Genomic DNA, 13,329 nt, shown 5'->3' with positions numbered 1-13,329 from the left:
TGTGTTTTATTCTTGAATATGATGCTGCAAATTGAATAATTTTTTAAATCTGTAAACTTTAAAATGTATTGAAACTGTTTAAGGAAATATGTAGGTATGTTTGCTTGTTGGTTTAAACTCCTCTAAATTGGAATTCAGACTAGCATCTTGAAAACCTGGTTGTTATTGCAAACATTTGTGAAATCTATTAATTTTTGCCATCCCTTCTATATTTCCAAGTGGTATGTTAAAGCCAGCACCCTGCGGAAGCTCCTGCTATTAACTCTCCTTTAAATATATACATATATAAGTAATTAGTATATACGTAAATCTCTCTATATATAAACATATATAAATCTTTATTGGGTTATTAAATGTGAGATTGTGAAGGAAAATAATATTTTATAATTTTATGTATTTATCTCCATAATGTTTCTCATTATAGCTGAAGGAATAAAATTAAGAGTCTCTAAAACGGTTTCCAATGGAACAGCTAAACCTGCTACTTCTGATAATTTTGTGAGTATAGTATATATTTGATAGAGTCTGTGTCACATTCATTGACTGTCAGGAAAACATTTTCTACTGTTTTTGTTTTTTTTTTTTTTTTTAATTAATTTTTATTGGTGTTCAATTTACCAACATACAGAAAAACACCCAGTGCTCATCCCGTCAAGTGTCCACCTCAGTGCCCGTCACCCATTCCCCTCCAACACCCGCCCTCCTCCCCTTCCACCACCCCTAGTTCGTTTCCCCGAGTTAGGAGTCTTTATGTTCTGTCTCCCTTCCTGATATTTCCCAACATTTCTTCTCCCTTCCTTTATATTCCCTTTCACTATTATTCATATTCCCCAAATGAATGAGAACATACACTGTTTGTCCTTCTCCGATTGACTTATTTCACTCAGCATAATACCCTCCAGTTCCATCCACGTTGAAGCAAATGGTGGGTATTTGTCGTTTCTAATTGCTGAGTAATATTCCATTGTATACATAGACCACATCTTCTTTATCCATTCATCTTTCGATGGACACTGAGGCTCCTTCCACTGTTTGGCTATTGTGGACATTGCTGCTAGAAACATCGGGGTGCAGGTGTCCCGACGTTTCATTGCATCTGAGTCTTTGGGGTAAATCCCCAACAGTGCAATTGCTGGGTCGTAGGGCAGGTCTATTTTTAACTCTTTGAGGAACCTCCACACAGTTTTCCAGAGTGGCTGCAACAGTTCACATTCCCACCAACAGTGTAAGAGGGTTCCCTTTTCTCCGCATCCTCTCCAACATTTGTTGTTTCCTGCCTTGTTAATTTTCCCCATTCTCACTGGTGTGAGGTAGTATCTCATTGTGGTTTTGATTTGTATTTCCCTGATGGCAAGTGATGCAGAGCATTTTCTCATGTGCTTGTTGGCCATGTTTATGTCTTCCTCTGTGAGATTTCTCTTCATGTCTTTTGCCCATTTCATGATTGGATTGTTTGTTTCTTTGGTGTTGAGTTTAATAAGTTCTTTATAGATTTTGGAAACTAGCCCTTTATCTGATATGTCATTTGCAAATATCTTCTCCCATTCTGTAGGTTGTCTTTTAGTTTTGTTGACTGTATCCTTTGCTGTGCAAAAGCTTCTTATCTTGATGAAGTCCCAATAGTTCATTTTTGCTTTTGTTTCTTTTGCCTTTGTGGATGTATCTTGCAAGAAATTACTGTGGCCAAGTTCAAAAAGGGTGTTGCCTATGTTCTCCTCTAGGATTTTGATGGAATCTTGTCTCACATTTAGATCTCTCATCCATTTTGAGTTTATCTTTGTGTATGGTGAAAGAGAGTGGTCTAGTTTCATTCTTCTGCATGTGGATGTCCAATTTTCCCAGCACCATTTATTGAAGAGACTGTCTTTCTTCCAATGGATAGTCTTTCCTCCTTTATCGAATATTAGATGACCGTACATTTCAGGGTCCACTTCTGGGTTCTCTATTCTGTTCCATTGATCTATGTGTCTGTTTTTGTGCCAGTACCACACTGTCTTGATGACCACAGCTTTGTAGTATAACCTGAAATCTGGCATTGTGATGCCCCCAGCTATGGTTTTTCTTTTTTAAAATTCCCCTGGCTATTCGGGGTCTTTTCTGATTCCACACAAATCTTAAAATAATTTGTTCTAACTCTCTGAAGAAAGTCCATGGTATTTTGATAGGGATTGCATTAAACGTATAAATTGCCCTGGGTAACATTGACATTTTCACAATATTAATTCTGCCAATCCATGAGCATGGAATATTTTTCCATCTCTTTGTGTCTTCCTCAATTTCTTTCAGAAGTGTTCTATAGTTTTTAGGGTATAGATCTTTTACCTCTTTGGTTAGGTTTATTCCTAGGTATCTTATGCTTTTGGGTGCAATTGTAAATGGGATTGACTCCTTAATTTCTCTTTCTTCAGTCTCATTGTTAGTGTATAGAAATGCCATTGATTTCTGGGCATTGATTTTGTATCCTGCCACACTACCAAATTGCTGTATGAGTTCTAGCAATCTTGGGGTGGAGGCTTTTGGGTTTTCTATGTAGAGTATCATGTCATCGGTGAAGAGGGAGAGTTTGACTTCTTCTTTGCCAATTTGAATGCCTTTAATGTCTTTTTGTTGTCTGATTGCTGAGGCGAGGACTTCCAGAACTATGTTGAACAGCAGTGGTGAGAGTGGACATCCCTGTCTTGTTCCTGATCTTAGGGGAAAGGCTCCCAGTGCTTCCCCATTGAGAATGATATTTGCTGTGGGCTTTTCGTAGATGGCTTTTAAGATGTCGAGGAAAGTTCCCTCTATCCCAACACTCTGAAGGGTTTTGATCAGGAATGGATGCTGTATTTTGTCAAATGCTTTCTCTGCATCTAATGAGAGTATCATATGGTTCTTGGTTTTTGTCTTGCTGACATGATGAATCACATTGATGGTTTTACGAGTGTTGAACCAGCCTTGTGTCCCAGGGATAAATCCTACTTGGTCATGGTGAATAATTTTCTTAATGTGTTGTTGGATCCTATTGGCTAGTATCTTGTTGAGAATTTTTGCATCCATGTTCATCAGGGATATTGGTCTGTAATTCTCCTTTTTGGTGGGGTCTTTGTCTGGTTTCGGAATTAAGGTGATGCTGGCCTCGTAGAACGAATTTGGAAGTACTCCATCTCTTTCTATCTTTCCAAACAGCTTTAGTAGAATTTTCTACTGTTTTTGTATGAAAATCAATATTACCAAGCAGTGATACTAGTTAAGTCTGATGACTGTAATTGCTGTAGATCCTGGTTTCTCGGGTGTGGCTCTTGGACCAGCAACATGACTATCACCCAGGGGTTTGTTAGACATATAGGCTCAGGCCCACCTCAGACCTACAGAATCTGAATCTGGTTTTTGTTTTTTGTTTTTTGTTTTAATTTTATTTATTCATTCATGAGAGACACAGAGAGGCAGAGACACAGGCAGAGGGAGAAGCAGGCTCCATGCAGGGAGCCTGATGCGTGACTTGATCCCAGGTCTCCAGGATCAAGCCCTGGGCTGAAGGCAGCGCTAAACCACTGTGCCACCCAGGCTGCCCCTGAATCTGCTTTTTAACAGGATCCCACAGATGACTCATACACACATTAAAGATTGAGAAGCTTTGACATAGTAGAAGCTTGTATTAAAGTGATTTTTGAAAGTGATTCAAAAAAAGTGATTTTTGAAGCCATTTCAGATAACATTTGTTATCTAATAAGAAAGGACTTTATGTATTGCCTATGCAATTAACAAAATTAGCATTTGTTATAGAACTGTGCAAGCTTGAATAATATGGTAAAATAGTAGAGAGGAGTTTTTAAATATTTTATGCATATTAATTAGGCATAGTAGAAGTGCCTATCATAATTTTATATTCTGCTTTCTTATAATTGTATTATGTTGTGATTAATAGAGTATAAAATTTATGGTTACAAGTTCTAATAGGTCAGATGATCTATGAGAACAGTTTGAACAAAAAAAAAAGAGAACAGTTTGATCTTTTGGTTTTGGTAAATTTTTTCATTTTTATTTTTGGTAATCAATTCTTTAAAATGTGTTCTTTGAATAGTTTTATGGTGATTCAAACATTTAAAAAAATTATATCAGTTTTAATTATCTGATGTTAGAGCTGTTAAACTTTAAATTCATTAAGATATTTTCCTTTTGTTTCAAGAATATGTCTCAGTTTATTTTAAAACTCAATGCGGGGCAGCCTCGGGTGGCTCAGCGGTTGAGCACCACCTTCAGCTCAGGGTGTGATCCTGGAGATCCGGGATCAAGTCCCACGTCGGGCTCCCTGCATGGAGCCTGCTTCTCCCTCTGCCTGTGTCTCTGCCTCTCTCCCTCTCTCTCTGTGTGACTATCATAAATAAAGAAAAATTAAAATATATATATATTTTTAAAAAAATAATAAAATAAAACTCAATGCTTACAAACATATCAAGGGTATACTTTTTCATTTCCTTAAATTACGGGCAGTCATCTCTTGACCAGAAGCCCAAACTCATAACCTAATTCTTCTTGAGACTCACTCAGAGAATTGGGGTTCTTGTTAATACTGGTTCTGTCACTTTGTCTCTGTAGGTGAGCAAAATGTGATTAATACTAGAACCAGAGTATTCCATGAGCCAGGTAGATCACAAAGAAACATTTGATTTATTTTGTAAATCAAAATATTTAGTATACCCTTTATTTTTCTTTCTCTCAGTGAGATAACCATAAGCAAGTTCTGTTAAAAAACAGATACCATGACTGACCTGCTTTCCTTTTCTTGTCTCTGAAGAGATGAGCATAAATATAAGCAACAGAAATAAATAAGCTTTTGTAAAATTAGAGTATTGTTACTGTCATCTTTTTCTATTGAAAAATTACAAACTCATGATATATAAACTTGAACAAATTAGGTATAATGAATGTTGGGAGCAAAAAATAATAAAAATCAATATTCTTGCTATTCTCTGTCTTATGAATCAAATATGTTCTTTTTTTCTTTTCTTTTCTTTTTTTTTTTTTTTTAAGATTTTATTCATTTATTCATGAGAGACACAGGCAGAGGAAGAAGCAGGCTGCATTCAGGGAGCCCTTTACAGGACTCGATCCCAGAACCCTGGGATCACGCCCTGACCTGAAGGCAGAGGCTCAACCACTGAGCCACCCAGGTGTCCCTCAACTGTGTTTCTACTGTGGTTTTTTGGGACACAAAGTAATACCTATGAATCTAACAAAAACCAGGAAGAAGTACAAAATTTTGAAATCCAAATTTTAGTTTGTTTGCTATTTAAGAAAATTCTGGCATAGTTTCTGTGTGGCATTAAGTGCCAACTTCTTAAGATATGAAGAAATGAAAAGAATCGTGCATTTGAATTTAAATGTTTGAATTTATATGCAAAAAAATAAATTTATATGCATTGTATTTTAACATTCTACTTTCAGGAGATACTAAGCAAATGCTAATATATAAATATTTACTTCTACAGGATGAAGATTTGAAGTGGGTGGAAGAAAATATTCCCTCTTCATTCACAGATGTGTAAATATCCTCTGTTAACGTTTGAGTCTAAAATTTAGCATATCGTATGAAGAGATGATTTTCATACTTTGTCATGTGCTTTTCGAATGTTGTACCTCTATTTGTTGGGTTTTTTAAATGTTTATTTATTTATTCATGAGAGAGAGAGAGAGAGAGAGAGAGAGAGAGAGACAGGCAGAGGGAGAAGGAGAAGCAGGCCCCATGCAGGGAGCCCAACGCGGGACTTGATCCCGGGACTCCAGGATCATGCCGTAGGCCGAAGGCAGGTGCTGAACTGCTAAGCCACCCAGGGATCCCCACCTCCATATGTTTTTATAGGCCCCCATCACTAGCGAATGACTGATTTCCTGTCAAACTACAAAGAAAACACAGCCCTGCCTTTTTTTGGTTTTTCCTCCATTTTTCCCTGTACAGCAACTACTTTAATACTTGTGGCCTATAACCAACTCCAACTTTCCCGATCTGAGTTTTTCAGGATTAGAATCATTTTATTTTGTTTCAACTTTGTATTATGAGAAAGTTCAAACATATGTAAAACATTTTTTTCAAACACATGGAACCACATACCATACATGCTGGGGAAGCCTTTGGAGGACAAACATGAGCATAGGAAAAACAGAGTGCAGATAAAGCCCCTCAGGGACTTTGAGCTAATCAAGATGAAGGTTCTGTTTGACATGAGAATTCCATGTAGCTATTTCCACAACAGAAAACAAACAGTGGGATAGCCAGATATGATAACCTTTTCATATGCTTTTCTTTCCTTTCTGTGCTCTCATTTACTTCCTGTTTAAGCAGTTCCTGTCTAGTATGAAATTCTGTTTGCCTGCATTGGACAATTTGAAAAAAATCATGAATTACCATGTGATGAAGTCTATCATGAGATAGACATTATAACTTTTTCTTACCTCTGATAAGCTATAAAGGACGCAGCAGAGTTCACCTCCCTCTTCAATGCACTGAATACATATTAATAAGTTTTAAATAGTCAACCTCACCAAGGAACTGTTTTTAAGATTGCTAGTGTTCTTCTCCAAACACAATGCTGAGCACCCAACGGTTGGATTCTGACAACTGGGTTCTGGTTCATGTTTCCCCTAAAGCAATCTTCCCCTGGATTTTCCTTAATAGTAGTATTACCAAAAAAAAAAAAAAAAAAATAGTAGTATTACCAACAACCTAACCTGGTCCTTTTCTCACACCTGGCTTGTCTCTCGGTCCTTGCTTCTACCTCCACCATAGGCTACTCTGTAAATGGCATCCTGGAAGTCTCACAGTAATGGGACTTGCATGTTGCAGAGAGCTACATAGACTTCCTTTAGGCTCTCCCTCTCAGTGAGGATGATCATCACACATTGAGGCTATACACTCGGCTTTTCTTTTTACCCATATTATCTTTCCCAAGCAAAGGTTATATTGTATAACTCTCTCTCCAGTACCTTCACTGGTAGACCTCCAGTCAGTAGTAATAATGATATGGGAATTAAACAAATACTTGATTCCATAAATACCACCTTTTATAATATGTTTATTCATCTCTTTTTTTTTTTTTTAGTATATATATAAAGTGTACATGATGATTTGCTCTACATATGCATAATGAAATGATTACTAGAGTCAGGCTTTTTCATCCCTGTTAAGTTCTCACAAAAACACGCAATGTCGGTTAGATAGTACATCACTACTCAGGTACTTGTCCAGCTGTATAAAGTAAAAAATAGCAGTGGCTTAAAAAACAAATATGTAGTTAGGTGTCAGTTATGTTTGGAATTATTCATTTGTATTCTGTATTCATTGATATTCTTCCAACATATTTGCCTCCAGAATTTTTTATCTTGCCTTGTTTACATTTTGGTTTTTTTGTTGTTGTTTACATTTTGAAGTTATTTTTACATTCAGTTTTTAACTGAAAAATTTTTAAATATAGCACACACACTGGAAGGTGTAGAATCCTAAGCTCCAATAAATTTTCAATAGGAGCACATTTGTATAACTAGCACTCAGGTAAAAAAAAAAAAAAAACAAAAAAACATCGCCAGGGCCCTAGAAATCTCTTTGCTTTCCTCCCAGATCACAAGACCACTTTCCAAAATGTGCTGCTGTTTCCATGTCTCTAATGGTAGATTACTTGTATCAGTTTAAAAAATGTATCCCTTGACAAGCCATTCATTTTCTTTGCTGTATAGTATTCCATTGCCTGAATATACTACAGTTCACCTATTTGGTTTATTTTCAGTTTGGGGGCTATTAAGAACAATATGAAAATTCCTCTCTATGTTTGCTGGTGAACCTAGGTGTTTATTTCTGTTGGCTGTGTCTACCCAGGAATGAGAATTTGTAGATCACAGAATATGCATATATTCAGCTTTAGTACATACACTAGTCTTTTAAGAACATTATTAATCTGTTTTTGTTTTGTTTCAGAGCTCTTCCAGTGTTAGTGGATTCAGATGAGGTAAAACATATTTTTTGCTTATTTTCTTAGTGTTGTTTTCACAGAGTAAAAATGTATTTCAGGAAGAAATTCTGGAACTTTGTAAAATGATTACAGATTGAGCAGGTTGGAAGACTGCACTGATTTGTCAGTAAAGTATAAAGGAGCTCGATCCTCATTTAAAACAACAGTGAGATAAACACTTGTTGGTGTGAAGGAAGGGAGAATTGTTTTATGAGGTTTCAGGACTATGATTTTCCAACATCTTATATGTTGATAAGAGTTTAGAATACTTTGAGATGGCATTTTGTCTGAATTAATGTCTTACACTGAGCTGTTTTGCTGAGGAATTAAGTAGAGTTTCTATCTCATTTTCGTTTACTAAGCAGGAGATAGGATTTAGAGGATATAAATTTGGGAAGGTTTGGGGGAGAAAAATGAGTTATGGATCATCTGGACATTGAAGGATGGCCGAAGATGGGAAGTCTGAATTTTAAGAATTAAAGAGTGGATGTAGGGAACATGACCTTACAGGAAGAAACAGTAGAGGGAAATGAGTGGTAGCTCAGGTGTGATTTAGGTGATAGCTGTGGAATAGGAGAGAAACTGCAGCTCTGTAGACTTGAAGGTAAGAGGTGAGCAACCACAGCAGGTTGATCTGACAGTGGCGGGAGGTTTCAAGGAAGCTGCAGTAGACATGCACCTGACTATAAAACAGTTGAACTTCAGGATTTAGAACTCTACAGAAAGATATACTATGAAAAATTACTTTTAAAGGGGGGCATTTAGAGGATTCATGTCATAAATAATTTTATAATTTCAAAATACATGAGTTGTATAAAGTGAGGCAGTTGCCTAGGAAATCCATGTTAACCCCCTACCTGCTTCTCACTGGTAATTCTGAACTCCAGATGTTTTCCAGCTAGCAGGATGTTCAGGTTTTCTGAACTTGTCAATGACTGTCAACCATACATCACCAGGAAGTGTGGCTTATCCAGTGTTTTTTTTCTATATCTAATATTTCTGTATGTATCGTGGAATATATTAGTTCCCCACAAAATTGTGACTATTGAAAGATTAGGGAATTTTGTTATGTTCTGGAAGGAGCATCGACATCTGGAAGCATATCATCCCTTTTTTTTTTTTTTTTTAAAGGAAATCATGACCAGATCTGAAATGGCAGAAAAAATGTTCTCTTCAGAAAAGATAATGTGATTGGAACCCATATAAATTAAACCTACTTAACGGTGAAAAGACTTCCTCAAGACTGAAAAGGAGCTTTGTTTTGATATAGTGCAACAAGGTTTTATTGTATTATCTTGGAAATCTGTGTATTACAACAATTCAGGTGGTAGGAGGGTTTGGTGACTATTTTAAGCTACCCTGGAATGTGAGCTTAATGTCCATCATATTGCCTGGATTTGGAAATAATCTAAGTATTATGATAAAGAAATATCCCCAGATGCCCTTAGCTAAGAGGTGGCAGGGATGTGGATTTGGGTTTTCTCTTCTCACTGGAAAATATAACAGTTCCAGATTTAAAAATATTTTTTACATAAACACTCCTACAATTCCTCAACTACCTTTAAGGTAGATGATGTGGTTCTCCTGTATGGTAAAGCAGCGTTTCCATTTCGTGGGTTTAGAGTTACTAGATGCAGTAAGAATTTTCTTTGACTTTTATACTGAAGTAATTTGAAATTAAGTAAAACTTGGTTAGCCTTAGAACATAAGCACATTTGTATGGTTAGGTGTGTGTGTGTGTGTGTGTGTGTATACATATACATACGGGTCTGCACAAAGTCCTTGTTTGTAAATATCACCATGTACATCAAATCACAGAGCTAGGTCCTCTCTGTCTGAGCTCAGGGGAATACTAGTACACAGGAAAGAGGCCATGATGGTCACTTCCAAGGATATGCTCTGCCATTGTCCCCTCACTCAGGCTGTAAGTACACGTGCTGCTGCCGAATATGTCTGGGGGTCACTGCATGGCTCCCCAGAGCAGTTCCTCTCCAGGTGGCTGGGGGGCTCATTACCAGTGAACTTTGCAGACACTAGAACATCCTTTACATAATCTTAGCTTATCTGGTTTCATAATGAAACATATATTTACCTGCATAGTACATCTCTATTAATCTTGTAATTAATTTCTTAACCTTGAACCATGTTTTACACATCATTTTGTTACATTACATATGTAATATATGATTTGAAAATTTTTTGTTTTAATATTATTTTAGGTGCAGAACAGTCAAAACTTGAAAGGTAGTTGAATGTAGTATGATGGAAATGTGAATGTTTTGCTGCTTTTGTGACCAAAGATACAGGGCTAGTGAACATTAAGAATAGGAATAAAAGTTAGAATCTTATATATCTTTCTTTGAAGGTGTTCTAACCTTGTGAATTGAGAATGACTTCAGAGAATTTTGATTGAGAAGCATTTAAAGTCTTAACCGGTACCAACACTTAAATATAACCATTAATTTTCATCGTGAAGCCATAAAACATTTTCTTTCAAGAGCCTACCTTTTCAATTTATTTCTCATTTACTCATGTCATAGGAGTTAACAAAAAAAATTTCTAGTAGTAATGTGCCTTGAAAGATACTTTCAAATTTATTTTCAGTAGGGAACATGGAACAGTTTGGGGCATCCTCCCTAGGAAAAGAGTGTCAGTTACTACAGGTTCCATTCTTTCCTTCCATTTCTTCTTTTTCTTTTTTTTTAAGATTTTATTTATATATTCATAGAGACACAGAGAGAGAGAGAGAGGCAGAGACACAGGCAGAGGGAGAAGCAGGCTACATGCAGGGAGCCTGACGTGGGACTCAATACCAGGTCTCCAGGATCACACCCCGGGCTGCAAGCGACGCTAAACCGCTAAGCCACCAGGGTTGCCCTTCCCTTCCATTTCTTCTGCAATAATAGGTCCCCACCCACTACATTTCCCAGCATTTATATCCATTCTGGTTTTGGTGTGTCTTACCCTGGGCTCAGTAGTTTCAGAGCTGGAGGCAACCCTGCCTTCTCATTCCTAACATTTTTTTATCTAATCCCATTCCCAGACTTTGAGGCAGACCTCTAGCTCATCATATGGCTCCAGCTGAATTTTGAAATACAGGGTGCCAGCCTTCCAGCCTGTAGGAGCTACAAATGGAGTGGAGCAGGAGTGGGGAGTTGATGGTGAGCAGAAGGGAGACTGCCTCTTGTATAACCTCAGTAGCAGGTGTGAGAACACCTTTTTCTGCAGCTGTAAAGATAAAGGATATGATGTGTATAGCTCAGCTACAGGCTGAAATGCAAACTTTTCTCATCTTCTAGAGAAAGTAGGATTCCCTCCTGATAACCTCATCAGAAATGTTGTTTTTCAAAGGGCATATGCATTATCTATCACTTTCAGTGATACTTGTGTCATCAGTTGATGTCTCTTGACCTGAATTGAGTATTCCTGTGGAGGGTCCTCTTAGCTCCCTCATATAAACAGGAGGGGTGCCCTAGGGCTGTAGCTGTAGTTCATCTGAAGGACGCTGGGGAGAAGTGATACCCAGGGCCACTGTACAGCTCATTATCCCAGCTTCTGCATGAAGTGTCCAGAAACTGGTCATCCGAGCTTTTGAGGCTATCAGATCAGTTTATTCTTGGGATGCCATCAAGACGGTTCTTACTCTAAATGAAGGGAACTGAGCATAAGAGTTCAGTTTTATGTATTTCTAGACAAAATGCTAAAGTGTTCTTATGCAAATCATGTTGGATTTATGTGATGTGTGGAATTTGTTTACAAGGGAATTTTCATGATTTGAATTAGATTAATGTTTAAATACCTGCTTTAAAGGATTGTTAATTAAAAAAAAGGATTGTTAATTTATTTCAGAAATAAGGAAAAATAGATGAATATGTGCATTTTTTAAGACAGAGATGATACTCCTTTACTTTTCCTGTAAAGAGATCATTTAAAAATTTTTCTTATCCTATAGAGAAAACCAACTTTTCCTCTGTGATACAGTATGTTTGCACTACTATAATGTCAAGACTGAAAGTATAAAAAATGTACATATAGATTGATTTTTCTCCTTTTTTAAAAAAAGGGGGTTTGAGGTGCCTGCCTGGCTCATTCAGTAAAACATGTGGCTTCTGAACTTGGGGTCATGAGTTCGAGCCCCATGTTGGGGGTAGAATTTACTTTAAAGAAATAAAAGGGGTATGAGTCCATTGCACTAAGCTATACTTAACTAGTGTAAAGTGGAGAAATGTTATGCTAGATTTAAAAATCACTGGTTTTCTTAATATATCTTTTTATGATCAACAGCATGCAATAAGCAATACAAAACCCCAAGCCTTATACTTAGAAGACAGAAGTTTAACATATTGGTTAAAGTTCTAAACATATCAAATGTATATAAGTGACAGAAGTAGGATTTTAAGGAAATGTACAATATATATAGAAGCTCAGTACTGCATTAAGAAACTTCTCTAGAACTAGGAAATCATTCATGTATTTGAGGAGAAAACGTAGGGGTTTGAGAAGTTATATTTTTCTATTTAAACGGGTTAAATTATTGTATAATTTGGAAGAAGTTGCTTTGAATGTAGGACAAAACTTTCGAATATTTTTGTTTGAAAAGTTGATGTATTTTTGTGCCTTAATATTTGTTCTGACTTTTAATAAAATGCTTTCAGAAATTCTGGATGATTGATTCTAATATCTTTTAGTGCTAGATTATATACAGCTGCCGGAAATGTAGACCCAAATAGATGGCAGGCCATAAACAAAAATCTTAAAAAAGAAGATGCAAGTAATTAACAGATACGGAAAAGTGTTCAACCTCAGTAGTGAACAAGGAAATCCAAAATATGGGGTGCCTAGGTGGTCAGTCGGTTAAATGTCCAACTCTTGGTTATGGCTCAGGTCATGATCTCAGTCAGGGTCATGAGATCAAGCCCCGAGTTGGGCTTTGCGCTTAGCAGGGAATCCACTTGAGAGTCCTTTTCTCCCCCTGTCCCTCGGCTCCTCCCACCACTTGTGTTCTCTCTCTCTCTCTCAATAAATATATAAAATCTTTTTTTTTTTCAATGCAAAATACAAGAGGGGAATTTTAAAAATTAAATTAACAGGTTTATACTAACACATTTGTAAAATCCATTTGCATGCAAAGTCTGATGGAATGAAAACACTCATTAATGATAGTAATGTGCTTGATTCAGTATTTGTGAAATGAAGTTCAACAATGTGTCTATAACCTTTGATTGCTGCCAATTCTGGTGATGTTTTAAAAAATGATTCAAACTAGAATAATGATTCTACATAAAAATGTTTATTATAACATTTCTTACAGTAGAATTAGAAACCAACTAAATGTCAACAATAGAAT

General features: G+C 36.6%; 1 protein-coding gene across 4 annotated transcripts in view; it reads left to right on the top strand.

Annotated features, from left to right (window-relative positions):
• The window catches only part of TMEM87B (transmembrane protein 87B), a 55,467-nt gene extending 42,827 nt beyond the window's left edge, over positions 1-12,640 (top strand). For all 4 annotated transcript variants that reach the window (XM_025994358.2, XM_072767148.1, XM_025994357.2 and 1 more), the window contains exons 16-19: positions 425-498; positions 5,472-5,524; positions 7,949-7,979; positions 9,114-12,640. In XM_025994358.2, coding sequence (XP_025850143.1) covers positions 425-498; positions 5,472-5,524; positions 7,949-7,979; positions 9,114-9,173 — 218 coding nt within the window. In that variant the 3' untranslated portion in view covers positions 9,174-12,640. The remainder of the gene's footprint in view (positions 1-424; positions 499-5,471; positions 5,525-7,948; positions 7,980-9,113) is intronic.
• The last annotated feature ends 689 nt before the right edge of the window (positions 12,641-13,329 follow it).

The sequence above is a fragment of the Vulpes vulpes genome, chromosome 8 (assembly GCF_048418805.1).
Source record: "Vulpes vulpes isolate BD-2025 chromosome 8, VulVul3, whole genome shotgun sequence".
NCBI classification, from domain to species: domain Eukaryota; kingdom Metazoa; phylum Chordata; class Mammalia; order Carnivora; family Canidae; genus Vulpes; species Vulpes vulpes.
The sequence above is the reverse complement of the archived record's forward strand: the minus strand, read 5'-3'. Positions and strand labels throughout refer to the sequence as shown.